The sequence below is a fragment of the Copadichromis virginalis genome, linkage group LG4 (assembly GCF_057382275.1).
Source record: "Copadichromis virginalis isolate Kocher_CV1m ecotype Utaka linkage group LG4, C_Virginalis_male_GT1.1, whole genome shotgun sequence".
Lineage (NCBI taxonomy): Eukaryota > Metazoa > Chordata > Actinopteri > Cichliformes > Cichlidae > Copadichromis > Copadichromis virginalis.
Genome location: NC_140621.1, coordinates 28,191,975 through 28,205,872, shown reverse-complemented (window position 1 = coordinate 28,205,872; position 13,898 = coordinate 28,191,975). Strand labels below are relative to the sequence as shown.

General features: G+C 41.3%; 1 protein-coding gene across 2 annotated transcripts; it reads left to right on the top strand.

Moving 5' to 3' along the window:
* The first annotated feature begins 1,769 nt into the window (after window positions 1-1,769).
* On the top strand, window positions 1,770-13,833 carry ezh1 (enhancer of zeste 1 polycomb repressive complex 2 subunit). Of its 2 annotated transcripts, none has more exons than XM_085454685.1 (20): window positions 1,770-1,995; window positions 3,128-3,303; window positions 3,567-3,692; window positions 4,371-4,493; window positions 4,928-5,045; window positions 5,540-5,770; window positions 6,343-6,445; window positions 6,735-6,898; window positions 7,084-7,175; window positions 7,288-7,441; window positions 8,443-8,627; window positions 10,007-10,098; window positions 10,226-10,254; window positions 10,359-10,484; window positions 11,578-11,756; window positions 11,844-11,939; window positions 12,034-12,115; window positions 12,206-12,286; window positions 12,386-12,470; window positions 12,556-13,833. In XM_085454685.1, exons 2-20 carry the CDS (start codon window positions 3,130-3,132, stop codon window positions 12,614-12,616), a joined length of 2,301 nt encoding a protein of 766 aa, XP_085310811.1. In that variant the 5' UTR covers window positions 1,770-1,995; window positions 3,128-3,129; the 3' UTR covers window positions 12,617-13,833. The 2 variants fall into 2 exon arrangements, with proteins under 2 accessions (XP_085310811.1, XP_085310810.1); XM_085454684.1 differs by having other exon boundaries at window positions 1,770-2,227.
* The last annotated feature ends 65 nt before the right edge of the window (window positions 13,834-13,898 follow it).

Below are 13,898 nucleotides of genomic sequence, written 5' to 3'. Positions count from 1 at the left end.
GTCACTCGCTATTTCAAATGGCTTTCGAAGTCTCTGTTTTATTAGCTACTTTGTAAATCTTTTCATCTCCAAGGCTTTGTCACAGATCATAAAGCCTGCAGCATATCTGAAGAAATGTATCCCAAATAGAGATGCCAAGATCAACACGCGCAGTTTACAGAATTAAAAACTTCCTGCTGATAACAGTGTCCTAAGCTCATCTTCCTCTGTGTGTTTGCTTGTTTGACAGTTTAGTATCAACATGGCAGTGGCTACTTCAAATATCACTGTGGATATGGCAAACAAACTGTATCTGAGATACTTTATGCTCACTGAATGCATAAATCATAAGCAGGCATGCGTGCCACAAACAGCACAGCCAGGGAACAGAGGGGATCAACGACAACAGCAATCAGACAGAAACACAACGGGTCTGTTAAGGCGATATAAAGTTTCATTTCTCTTAATCCTACTTTGATGTGTACATATGAGTTCATGTGGCGTCCTTCCAATAAAAAAACAGCTAAACAGCACCATCTTGTGTCTTGCAGGTGAATAATTACTGTGTCTGCTTTTGGGGATTTTTTTGTAATATCTTACAAGTAATAAACTATAAAATGAAATAAATGGGAGCTATAAATAAAATACCCTGAGGGTAAATATTTTTAAATATATTTGTATACTTTGTATTTTACTTTTTTCTTTGTGTTATATCCTGAGGGGATGTGTTAAAATTCCTCCCGTGGAGAGCACACACAACATCGACCATATTTATCAAAGCAGTACTTTCAAGGACTTTTATTTATAGCAAACCACTACTCGATTGCCTGCACTTTCAGCTTCTTATTTGGCATTAAGTACACACACTAATTGTTTTATATTTGATTGAACGTAAATATTTGGATCTATTTAAAGTGATTGTAGCAGATTAACTGATTATCTCTGATTTTAATTTTATACACAAATCAGAATCACTGCCTCCATAGTAATGTGACTATTGGTAATTTATCGTAATTACTTATAGTGTTAGGAGTTAGCTTGTGTACATTAAATCAAATCAAGCCAGAAAATCGCATGAGATCAACTGTTACCACGTGAACCCTACGTCCGGTTTATGTGTGATGTGTTAAATTAAACATTTCCCTTCGAAAGGGGTGTGACGTTTGGCTACTTACACATATGCAAAGATTTAAACCAATCTGCTTCATACAGAGGTTAATATACTTCTCTGTAAATTCAAGTCATTATGCTTTCTCATATCGCTGCTCGTCAAATCAAAGTCCATCGAAAACATCATTCGATTGTGTTTTCAGCTTGCTTGCAGCAGCTTGCTGTATAGTGGGTTTTACGTGGGTTAAGTGACAGCATCAGTGGCGTGAATCCCTTCATCCAACCCTCTATCTTTGTGTGTCGGGCTCTCCCTGGAGGAGAAGAGCTGAACAGCAGCTGAATTGGTTTCCATTTGACCCCAGTACATTGGAATGTCCGGAAACTGTGTTCCAGTGTCCAAGTATTTATTATTTTTAATTCGTAGGCTAGACAGTTACTTCAGCTCTGTGGGCAGGCTGAATTAATGCATCCGTTTTCAGGTTCTGTGAGAAGTTTATTTTGCGTTTATTTTTTTTTATTTTATATATATATATATATATAATTAAATACCCGATACTCCTATAAAACTACGTGTATTCATAATGTGTATTTAGGCCATTTTATTCTTTTGCTCCTATAGAGTGGAGCTATATTTAAGATTATGTGATTGCACTTGCTCTACTATCAAAACCCACAGAGTGATCTGCCTTCACGCATTTAGATGGCGATCTAGCACTCCGGACAGTTGCATCAGTTCCTGTGTATGCGTGTAAATGGCTGTGCTGCGGCTGCTGCACGCTACTTTTTATTCCCAGGACGCAGAATAGTAATAAATCCTCCTCTGCTTGGAAAGGCTGTGATCATAATATAGACGTCACCCTCCTGCTCGAGTGGATCAACCAAGCCAAGTGCGCAGTTATTTGTAAGGTACAACAACAACAACCTCCAGCACCATGCCCATGGATAGAGATTTCTCGGAGATCCCCTCGCTGCGCGGAGATGATAACTGCGTCAGAGCCATAGCAAACACAGCTTTGAATTGCTCCGGATCTCTCTACTAAAAAAAAAAAACGAGAGAGAGAGAGAGAAAACAGAAAGGGACTTGGTCGCGTTGCGGGCTGTTGTCGCAACAAATAGGACACGAGACGTGGATTTAAAGGTATTTAATAACTGCGACACTGGATGTGGAGATCTTGACGTGCACACCCGAGCGCTAGTGTAACGTGCCGTCATTGTGCTGTTCGGTCGCACGTCTTTAGAGTGTTCTACATTTAAATGGGTACTGTGTAGCTCTCTTGGCACGGGGCTGCACTTACAGGACGTCGCGGACTTCATAGCTTCATGTGTCTGAAACGTGTGCACGTCTCGTAGCCCCCAAAAATCAAGTGCAGCAGTTTCCCCGAGCTCAGTTTTACCTTCGTATTTATTTTTAATTCCGTTTGAGTTCAGACGGGGAAGTTGATGTTCAGCGTGGCGATTATGAAACACAGAAAAACTGTACTACGCACTTTTCTATTCTGCTTTTCTGAAGTGGCACGCCCACTCCTGTGCAATGTGGATTGCACAGGAGTGCTATTAAATTCATGTGCTGTATTCATAGATGCGCACACTGTCGCGCTGTATGCGCATAATTCAGTCAATTTCCCCCAAGTTTTGCAAAAAGAGCAGAAGCAGTCTACCAGAAAAAGGCCCGTAAAGCACTCGAGGAGGCTTTTTTTTTTTTTTTTTTGCATTAGACGTCTGTTTTGTTTTGCTAACAGATGGGGGCACTCTTTCAGAGAGACCATCGGCGAGGGTGAATGGGGAAATGGGGGTTGTGAGAAACAGAGGGCGATAGTAAGCCCATTAGTACTATAATAAGGTAACTGAAATGGACTGCAGCCATATTACATCAAAACTACTGCCTATAATAGATTTAATGTAATTAGTGAAAGTAGTTACTGTGGCAGAAAACATGAAAACAAGCCTAAGTTTACAAACGTAACTTATCTGAATATGAAAGTGGAATGTTTTGAAGTTGGGCCTGTTTGTCATATGCTTTCCTTTTATTTTTAAACAGTCATGGAGGAAAGTGCTGCAGCAGCCCCTGGCACCGGTGTTGCCCCATCACTTCCAAGACCTCAGTCTTCCTCCTTTATCCCTTCTCGCAGTATGCTGGAGTGGAGACGGAGGGTCAAGTCTGAGTATATGCGCCTTCGCCAGGTCAAACGCCTTAAAAAAGCAGAAGAGGTCAAAGTGAGTCACATTGACGTCACACAAGTTCAATTCAGGGGTTTTTTTCAGGGTCTGTGAATGAAGATAAGGTCGTAGCTAAATTTGGCACAAGACATCTTTTCTCTTGTGCAATCAGGGTTTTGTGCAATGGTCTCTAACAAATAAAGAGCAAAGCTTAATTTGCATGTGTGACACTGGTGTGTCTTTTGTATGCAGTTCTCAATGCGTATGTTATGTTAATAGTGTGTATGTCTTGGTCCTTTTTTCTCTTTTTTTTTTTCTAGACCCTTTTCATGTCTAACAGGCAAAAGATTGAGCAACAGACAAATATCCTAAACACAGAATGGTCCAAGCTCCGGATTCAGTCCATCCCTCTGTCAACCGCTAATGGGGGTCTGGCCACGAAAAAGGTGGGTGGGTGGTCTGTCAGAGAGAGATGGAGAAATTATGGGGCGCTGATCTAGCTTTAGTAGAGCAGGCATCCCTTATGCTGTAATGCAGTGTCCAGGGTTTGAAACCGCTCATTCCCTTCTGTCACCTTTCTTGTCTTTTCTCCACTGTCCTATCACAATAAAGGCTAAAAGCCCCCCAAAATATGCAAAAAAGAGAGCGATGGAGACTATTAAGACAATGGCTGGACACATGATTTGTACTATTATCTGAACCTTGCGGTACATCTTCTTATTCCTGTCCAAGATGCTCTGGCTAAGCTAGAAGTTCAATATATTTTTATAATGTGAATGTGTTGTGAGGAAATCCCTTCTTGAACATCATGTTGAGATCTCCTCATGCCTCCCAATCTTCTATACCGATTCCCAACTGGATGGGAAAGAGACGTGTGGTAGAAGTGGATCGCATGACAGTCTAACAGTCTGCGGCCTTGTGGGAGCTTATAATACATACAGCCTGATGGTGTAACCACATCTTTCTCCTCCCGCATGCTGTCACAGTCGGCTGTATTGTGTTAACTGGTTTTATTCCCCCTGCTCAGAGTTAAGCAGCAAGTGTGTAGTTATAAAACGGCCGCGTGCTGCAGCATATTGTTCTGGGATCTGGTGATTCTCAAGCCACCTCTGGTTATCTTACAGGTGTGTACAGTGGAGTTTGGCTTCCCAGGATTCAAAACTCAAGCCATTGCCATGAGACCACTGTCAACAGTAGCTGGAATCCCCTTTATGTACTCCTGGTCCCCTCTGCAGCACAACTTTATGGTATAAATAAAACACAATTGTCATTGATACAGTTACAGTGTCATATCACCCTTAGAGCACCCTGAATATAATGTGTTACTAATTCATCTGATTCTAGTTATGAGTTAAATGGAAACTGATAATGTTCTGCTCTTTTCTTATTAAATTCTCTTTTCATGGAACTTTTAGGGCAGCTGAATAAACTCAGGAACATATGTTATCGAGCTATAACATAGGAGTTTGTTCCACAGAAGTTACATTTTGAAAAACATATCCAAAAAACGGGGGTATGCTCACAGAACACTTTTACAACAGAACTTTTCATTTATTTTTTTCAGTCAGGCCATGAATAAATTTCTGCTAACAAGTGTGATTGTCTATTGCTTTTACAGTTTTGGTCCCTCTGAAGCATCTGCAGTTAGAGACTTGTTTTAACCAAAGTTTGTATGTTCTAGGTGGAGGATGAAACGTTCCTCCACAACATCCCTTACATGGGCGATGAAGTGCTGGAGCAAGACGAGGCTTTCCTGGAAGAACTGATTGACAACTATGACGGTGTTCATGGTGACAGAGGTTTGTGTTGAATATTATATGTCCCTGCAAACAAGAGACATATTAAAGGAAATGCAGCATCAAGTGTCTTAGTAAGGTAATGGGTCACCTCGTACCGACAGAACAGCTTCAGTGTATATTGTCAGTGATTTTCTTTGAAAATCTTTGAAACTCTGCTGGTGGAATTGGATGTAATTCTTCAAATTCTTCAATTCTTTCCTCTGATTGTTTTTGATTGGGGTGGGGAGTACTGTCTGATATGTTGGTCCAAAAATCTCCAGTAGGTGTTAAGTTGAAATTTGGCGATTTTAAGATTTGCATCCTTTTCGTACTTCACTAATCAAACAGTTCAGTGGATAGGATAAAAGGGATAGCATAGAACAACTGAATTTTGATTTTCAATGATCCTGCACTTTTTAAAACCAAATAGACTTTTTGCCTTCTTAATAAAAAAGTCAAGAATCACACATTTAATTGGTGATAACTGTCGGTATGACATCTCGATTGTGTTCCAGAGGGAGGGTTCATCAGTGATGAGATATTTAAAGAGTTAGTGGACGCCCTGAGCCAGTATTCTGACCACGAGGAGGACGAAGAAGAGGAGGCCTCAGCAGGAACTGTTGGGGACATGGCAGGGAAGAAAGAAGAAGAGAGGGTGATGAGGAGGAGCTCAGTGGAGGGCTCGGAAGAGAACAAAGCTGGATCTTTGGCATTTGTCAGGAGGAAGAGGAGAAGCACTACTGAGGGTGAGTCTTCAGCTTGGCGCATTTGTGTTTTCAGATGATGAGAACAAGAAAAGTACAGGCTCATGCTGTTCGTGTCATTGCACTGCACACCTGCCACAAGGTCGCCCTGCCACAGCAGCTCTTGAGCTGACGTTGTTTGCCTTAAAGCTGCCTCTGTGTCCCTACTGTGTGTGAGTGAACCCATTTGTCCTTTACACTGATATGGCCCAGCTCTAATTACAGAACTGAATGACCTCATGCACCGAGCTTTATGGAAAACTAGGCTATATACACACTTAGTGACAGTTCATTTGAAGCACACCTGGGCACACTGTCATTTAGAGACTGATTCACAAATACATGTGTAGAAGATGGGAACGTGAATCAAAGATAATGGTAAAAGAGATGTACAGTGTTCTTATTACATCATTTTTTTCTCTTTTATCATGTTTTTTTTTTTACCAAGTGACCTTGAGAATTGAAGGAACTTTACCATTGCAACAGAACATATTGCATAACCTTTGTTTGTGAGTGTGTATCAAAACCTGATGTCTGGACAAACCTGGGTGATTCACATCACATGTCTCCCACAGTGAAGGACATGTCCAGCAGCAAGAAGATCCCCAATGATAAGATATTTACAGCGATCGCCTCAATGTTCCCCTACAAAGGCACCACAGAGGAGCTGAAGGAAAAGTAAGAAAAGTGTAGTCTATCCGGGGATCTGTACGCACAATGCCGGGCAGTCTGTTGCTTAGTGTTCACCATGGAGACGAAAGCTGTCAGAGAGGAAAGTAATAATAGTCGCTCCCTGTCAGGCTCTCCAACTCAAAGGGGTAGTTACATCAGCATCTGAAAGAGCTGTGCTCAGAAAGAAAAAATCTTCATCTTTGTCCAGCACTGTTTCACTAAGTTAAATGAGCGTCAATAGTGAACCACAAAGAAGTGACACATCCCGCTGAAACTTTTCATATGTCCTCCACAGGTACAAGGACCTCTTGGAGCCGCCAAGTCCAGTGAAGCTACCCCCTCTCTGCACCCCCAACCTAGACGGACCTTTTGCAAAGTCTGTGCAGAGAGAGCAGTCGTTACACTCCTTCCACACACTCTTCTGCAGACGCTGCTTCAAATACGACTGTTTCCTCCACCGTAATAGCTTCTTATATATTCTTTCAAAGTTTGAAATGTATATATTAAGATTATAGTGTTCCTTCTGAGTTTTGAGGGTAATATATTTATTATTTCTGAGTCTTTTGTTTTTTTTCCATGAAGCTGCTACTAATAACCACATAATGAAAAACAGGGGTCAAAATTTTTTCTTTCTGTTGATGAAGCTTTTCATGCTACACCCAATGTTTACAAGAGGAAGAATAAGGAGATCCGCATGGAGACTGAGCCATGCGGTGTAGACTGCTTTCTGTTACAGGTATGCCCACAGTTGTTTAACTGATGCATTCATGCATTCTCTACACATTAGAACTCCCTATGTTTTCCTCCTGATCATATTTTAAATGTTCTACGTCTTTTCTCTTGTGAAGAAAGGGGCTAAAGAGTTTGTGGATCAGAATATGTTGCGGTCACAGAAGTCTCGGAGGCGACGGAGGCAGCCCCGTCCAACCAGTTCCAGCTGCCCTGGACCATCTGGCTCTGCTGAAGAACCCAACAGTGACCATGAAACCACCTCCTCCTCAGGTGGGGCACCTTCTCAAAATGTCACTTACTCTTGAATGAATGAATGAATTTAAAAAAATCAGTTCATGTGTTCTTCTTTCTGGTAGCAAAAGGCTTTCTTCATTATGAGTTCATGCAGTATAGATAGTGTATATATTTTAATTCGTTTCTGAGATCCACCCCCCAGAAGGCTGTCCACCCTGTCTAACCCTCTTAAGGAAAGTGAAATTTGGCTAGAGATGACAGCTTTCAAGCCACATCCTCTCTCCTTTCCTTCCCTCTTCAATCTCCTCCTAGTATCAGCTCTTTCTTGCCAAGAAAAATAAACTAGCCATTAGTTTTGCATGCTTCAGCCTCAACATAAACACATTGTTCCCTCTCCACCTCACTACTTTTACTGCACTATATTCTTTCACATTTCTACTGATTTCTTCATGCAGAGAGCAAGAGGAAGGAAATAAGCGCACACACCCCTGGCTGTTTTTCTTTCTCTTATTCATTCTCAGGTTGTTGCTGATTTCTATCAGTTCCTTACCAGAAGCCTGTGTTAGTTTTGGAAACTCCTGGTACTCAGGCAGTGACTCAGCAGAGTCTCCCACATGTGTTGGGATAATGTGGAAAAAGCAGATTGTTGAGCAGATTAATAAAGACACTCAGCGCTGGAGCATGTGGCCACAGTAATGCTCCATGCAGTCTGTTGCCTGGCAACATGCGCTGTCTTGAATTGTGGAAGCACGAGCATCATTGTTGGATATCCAAAACCCCAATCAAAACTCACAGTCCCTTTTGTGTCCATTTATATACAAAGACGGCTTCTAGAAACAGCAGCTTTTATGTTTGTGCAAGGTTAGAGCACCTTTTATTGCATGATTGCGGATAAAAGCTGTCACAAACTTTGCCAAGACCAAGTAATTTAAAAAGTGCTTGCTTGTTCAGATACGTGTTGAGTAAAAAAAAATGTGACAAAATGCTTTCCAGCTAAATCCCCAAAATATGTTTGTGTATGTCTGTGTGTAAAAAAGAGGGGAATTCACGGTGCCAGACTCCCACCAAGCTGCGTCCAGGAGATGATGACGGGGAGCAGCAGGCGTGCTGTGTCGTCCAGTGGAGTGGAGCAGAGGAGTCACTTTTCCGGGTGCTACACGGCACATACTTCAACAACTTCTGCTCTATTGCTCGCCTCATCGGTACAAAGAACTGCAAGGAGGTAAAACATACAGGCACATACAGGTGTTCACTTGTTTTGGTTTGAAAGTTAGTGTTAAAACTACTAAATATTAGTCACCACTAATAATTGCACTTTATTTCAGCTTTATCTTCGTTCTGTGTCCAGATAGGATAGCTACATTAACCGCAGTGTACCGGTAATTAGATTTCAAACTATGTAGTTGAGAGTTTATAACATGTTTTGCCTGTAGCAGCAAATGTAGCCTGGAGACATGAAGCCTCAAGCAGAAGTGAGGAGCAGTGCACAGAGATTTCTTGCTAACTCTATGCCTTTGATTTCCTTTTCAAACTTGCCTTTAGAGCAGCTTGACTCAACTGACATCATTTTATACATTTTGCACAGCCCCATCATAACTCACAAATAGCTTTGTTAAACAGTTTCAGTCATATGAACCAATGCACCAGTAAACAGACATTAAAATGTAGCTTGCTTTATAATGACAGTACAGATGCTTTCATAAGAAAATGCAAGGAAGTATAAGTAAAACAGTTCTTAACCTCTTTGTAGACTACAAAACAAAAAAGAAAAAGAGAATCTCAGTTGTGCCTCAGTTGTGCCTGATTACCTCTCACATCTGTTGTTTACTAACTATACTAACTATGAAGTGTGTTTTTTGTAGTCTATGAACTCAACTAAAACTCTCTAAAACTGATTCATAGTTGTTTTTGAAATAAAGTACAAACCATACTTGCGCTGCTGATTTCTGTTGCGTCAGTCCAAGTATAATAACGTGCATCCGGTGCTTGTGGTTTTATGGTGTGGATAATTGGACTTACTACAGAGAGAATTGCATATGGCACCATAAAGAGGAATGCCAACCAGATGTGACGTCTCTCATTTTCCCTCATGATGCAGTTGTTCAGACATTCCCAGCTTCCCTTGGGCTGTGCATGAGAGTGCTCTGTTGGGAACATTTTGCTATTTTAAAAAATTAGATTTCAAAAGTTTTTATAGTTGTGCATTTATTTAAAAAGCATCACCCTTGATATCCAACCCTTGTATCCCCTCTTGTTCCATGGCCAAACAAATCTGTACTGGGCTGCTAATATTCTGACTGCCCCACCCACCCACTGCTTCTCTGAGGGGAAATGCTGAAACCAGCTGCATTATGTATGTGTACATCCCAGGAAAGAGGCCAAAACTGGGTTTTAGCAACCAGAAGTGGTTGAGCATGTTTTCACACAGATGTATGTGAATGTCTGGTCTCTGCAGTCGGGTTTTAGATAAGCAGCTTGTTTTGAAACTTGGGTGCCTTTGTTACTTTGCACAAAATAATTGCAGAATGTCTTCATAGTTGTTTGCTTGCACGCTGAACTTGCAAGATGATATGTCGTCCACGTCATTGTCATTTCCCAAAGGTCTATGAGTTTGCAGTGAAAGAGGTTCTGATCCATCGTGTTCCTTTGGAAGATGGAGGCATCTCCCCTCAAAAGAAGAAAAGGAAGCATAGGCAAGAACTCAACTGTTATTATCTTTTCTCTGACTTATTGTTTCGTCTTCCGGAATAGGTGTGAAAGAAATTTGAGCTTTTAGCAAAGAGGAATAAAGCTCTCTAATATATTTAATGCATATTACAGGTTGTGGGCAAAGATTCAACTTAAGAAAGGTATGTATAACTAAAAAAAGACATGGTTTTTACTTCATTATGCCTTCTGACATACAACACAGCTTACTGTTCCAGTCTGAGGGCTTTGTCCTCTGTTGTTCCAGATAACTCATCCAATCAAGTGTACAACTATCAGCCATGTGACCACCCCGACCACCCATGTGACAGCTCCTGCCCGTGTGTAATGACCCAAAATTTTTGTGAGAAGTTCTGCCAATGTGAGCATGAGTGTAAGTGTTAACTTTTTTATTCATTTCATCACAATTTGTGGCTTAATTCTACCAAAAACACAATAGCCTGCTTGACCATGCGATGCTCAAAGAAGATTGTTTGTTATAATCACATTTTCCACTGAGAAGCCGTTTGCCAGGCCACAGTAGAGCAGGGCAGCAGAATGTAAAACGATTTTGCAGTAGTCTGGCAGCGGTCAGAGGAGAAATTGTCCTCTGGCAGGGATAGGTGGGTGTCTGCTTCACAGAGAGCTGCATTCACAATGAGCTATTTGCTGCAGCAGCAATGCCCCAGAACTGTGTTTTCTTAAATGGCCACATGGTGGAGAAATGCTTTTTCTGTATGATGCCCTCTGGAGAGTTGATAATAAAGAGAGAGGATAAGATTAAGCAAACATTTTTTTCTGTGGTCTCGGAAGAGGAGTTTTTTCTGCTTGATTTGTTCATCTGTGCTGGTTTAGTCACCTTTTCTCCTCCCATCTCCTGATTACCTCGCCTTTTCCCGTAGCGGCAAAGAGCCGGGGCCAAACAGGAAGCAGGCCCTAGTTCCACATGTGCGTGCATTAAAAACTTGGAGTGAAATCAAAGGGATGTGACAGGCTCTGTGCTTGATATATAACATCGTCTCCTGCGTCAGTATGAGTCAAATAGCTCGAGCTAAACGGCGCTTGATGATACAGAAGTATAAAATCCACTCGTGGTGGGAATGGGAAGCGATAGGCTGCCTTGAGCAGCCTTAGTATGGACAGGTTTTTTCCAAGCATAGGCTATTGGAAAGACATTTCCGTTATTCTTGCTTGAGCCTTCCATTCATCTGCCCTGAGGGTGTTATGTTACACGCCTCAAAATTGTATTTCAGCATGTCTGCCAGCAGAGGTCTCTGATTAATGAACCTCTCAGCATTACTCAACCTCTGAGCTCCTCTTCTGCAACTGTATTTCGAAATTCAGGGTTGTTTTTTTTTATTGAGTTTTTTAATCATAATGATATTTCTTCACATAATGTAGTATATTTCTGGTTTACTGCTAACTTCTTTATAAAACATGTCAGCAATTCCCCTTTCAAAGCAGCTCTGTGTCTAAATGTTGTCTAGGCCAAAACCGCTTCCCAGGCTGCAGGTGTAAGACTCAGTGCAACACTAAACAATGTCCCTGCTACCTGGCTGTAAGAGAATGTGACCCAGATCTTTGCATGACGTGCGGTGCCGCAGACCACTGGGACAGTAAAGTAGTCTCCTGCAAGAACTGTAGCATCCAGAGAGGCCTGAAAAAGGTACACTGGAAGATGTGGCTGTTTAAAATTTTTAAAGAGTGAAATTTAGTGGTATTAAATAACTCAAATATCATATGGTGTTTTTAGCACCTGCTTTTGGCTCCCTCTGATGTTGCTGGGTGGGGCACGTTCATCAAAGAGCCTGTTCAGAAGAATGAATTCATCTCTGAATACTGCGGAGAGGCAAGTCTGTGCAGTTTAGTCGATTTTATTTTCAAATACATCATCCATGCTGCGTGCTTACAGTGTTATTTTTCCTATATGTGTGCATAAGCAGCTGATCTCTCAGGATGAAGCAGACCGACGTGGAAGGATTTACGACAAATACATGTCTAGCTTCCTTTTCAACTTGAACAACGGCACGTATTCCCCACAGCGTAAAATTCTAAGCCAGGCGTACCACTGCAGTGTATTAAAAAACCCATAACATACTCTGTTTCTCTCTTTAGACTTTGTTGTGGATGCCACACGAAAGGGGAACAAAATCCGCTTTGCAAATCATTCAGTTAATCCCAACTGCTATGCTAAAGGTCAGTGAAGGGGGGGTGGGGGTCACTTTGCTTTACTATATGAATTCAGCAGCTTTATAAGAGTTATTTTGTCTGATGTTATATTCCCTGCCCTTGCAGTGGTGATGGTAAATGGAGACCACCGCATTGGAATATTTGCCAAACGAGCTATCCTTCAAGGAGAGGAGCTCTTCTTTGATTACAGGTAGAGTTGAAGGCCCCTTTGTAATCTCCAGCTTCAAGAGATAATGTATACAAACTCACACTCTTCATACTGTTTCCTCCCACAGATACAGCCAAGCCGATGCCCTCAAATATGTGGGAATAGAGAGGGAGGTAGACTTGTCTTAGCTTCATCGGCTGCCTACCTTCAGAACTGGTCCTTAACTCCTCAGCCACCTACTAATGCTTCTTTCCCCGTCTGCAGCATCACATTTAGCTGACAAATTTCTATCAGCAGTCACCGTCTCTGCCCTCCCTGCTGCACTTCCAAAAATAGAAAGCCCCTCCCCGCTGTTTGCAGGTGCTCATGCGCCACAAACACTGTACCACCTCCTTCAGTGACAGCCATTAGCTCTCCTCCTCATCTGCTCAGACCCATCCGCCTACCTGTAAAACTGTATCAACCAAGCTTAAACTATTTAAAGTGGAAATACTATTAATCCCTATCACTTACTGTACTGAGAGCATCTCAAATTTTTTATTCCATCTCGTCAAAGCAAACAAAGCCGAAATAACCCATAGCACAGTGTGTAACTCTCAGCAGTTTTGTTATTGTACTTATTGACTGGCTTTTCTTTGAGAATTCAGTATGTAATGCAATTTTTTACAGTGTATGTAATGATGGTAAATGAAATGCATGTGACAAACCATCCATTAAACATGTTAGATGCAACATTAGCTTTGGACAGATACTGTTGTTAACGTGCAGTCATGCAGTCATGCAGCTAGCAACTTCATCCATCTTTATGGTAAAATAAGTTATTGTGCATTTATATCACTGTTCTGCAAAAATAGGCAACCAGACGAGAAACCGACTGACTGAATGTAACCTGTAGATGATGGTGAAGAGATCTCATTCTGCTTTTCATTTTAAACATTATCCTATTATTGGTACTCAGACTGGCATGCATACGTCAAGCATTTATCTTTGTGTTTACAACAGCCCGATACTCTCGCATTTTGCCAGGAAAGTAAGTCACAGAGTAGATGTTTCCTTTGCAAATAAATAAGTGCCAAATGATTCCAGGAAGAAAAGTGCTGAAACAACATGGCTGTGTTGCGTAACAAAGCTGTGTTAAAGGTAACCAATGAAGGTTATGACCATTGAAAAAGCAAATTTGTTAGTGTTTGACCAAATATTAAGGCCCCCCACATGTGAATGTAAATGATCCTTTTTCATTTGTTTTTCTTTATTTTTTTATGTCCACACTTGCCGTTTGGTCTGTTCTTCATTTATAAAACATTAAAAGCCCACTTTGAAATGAGATCTTTCTCAATAGAGATGAACAAAATGGAGTTTAATGCTGTGTACAGTGTATGCCTATAAAAATAAAAGTTTAACTTTATACATTAAAGATGCCACCCTAGTCCTTATCTGTGCTAAATGCTCCCTACATTGAAAGCTCGAACA

What these genes read in the sequence shown, in the direction of transcription:
- ezh1 (XM_085454685.1), top strand. Translation starts at nt 3,130, where the DNA reads ATGGAGGAAAGTGCTGCAGCAGCCCCTGGCACCGGTGTTGCCCCATCA. An exon ending in AAAAAGCAGAAGAGGTCAAA is followed by an intron (nt 3,304 to 3,566) that starts GTGAGTCACATT and finishes TTTTTTTTCTAG; the next exon opens with ACCCTTTTCATGTCTAACAG. An exon ending in TGAAACCACCTCCTCCTCAG is followed by an intron (nt 7,442 to 8,442) that starts GTGGGGCACCTT and finishes TGTGTAAAAAAG; the next exon opens with AGGGGAATTCACGGTGCCAG.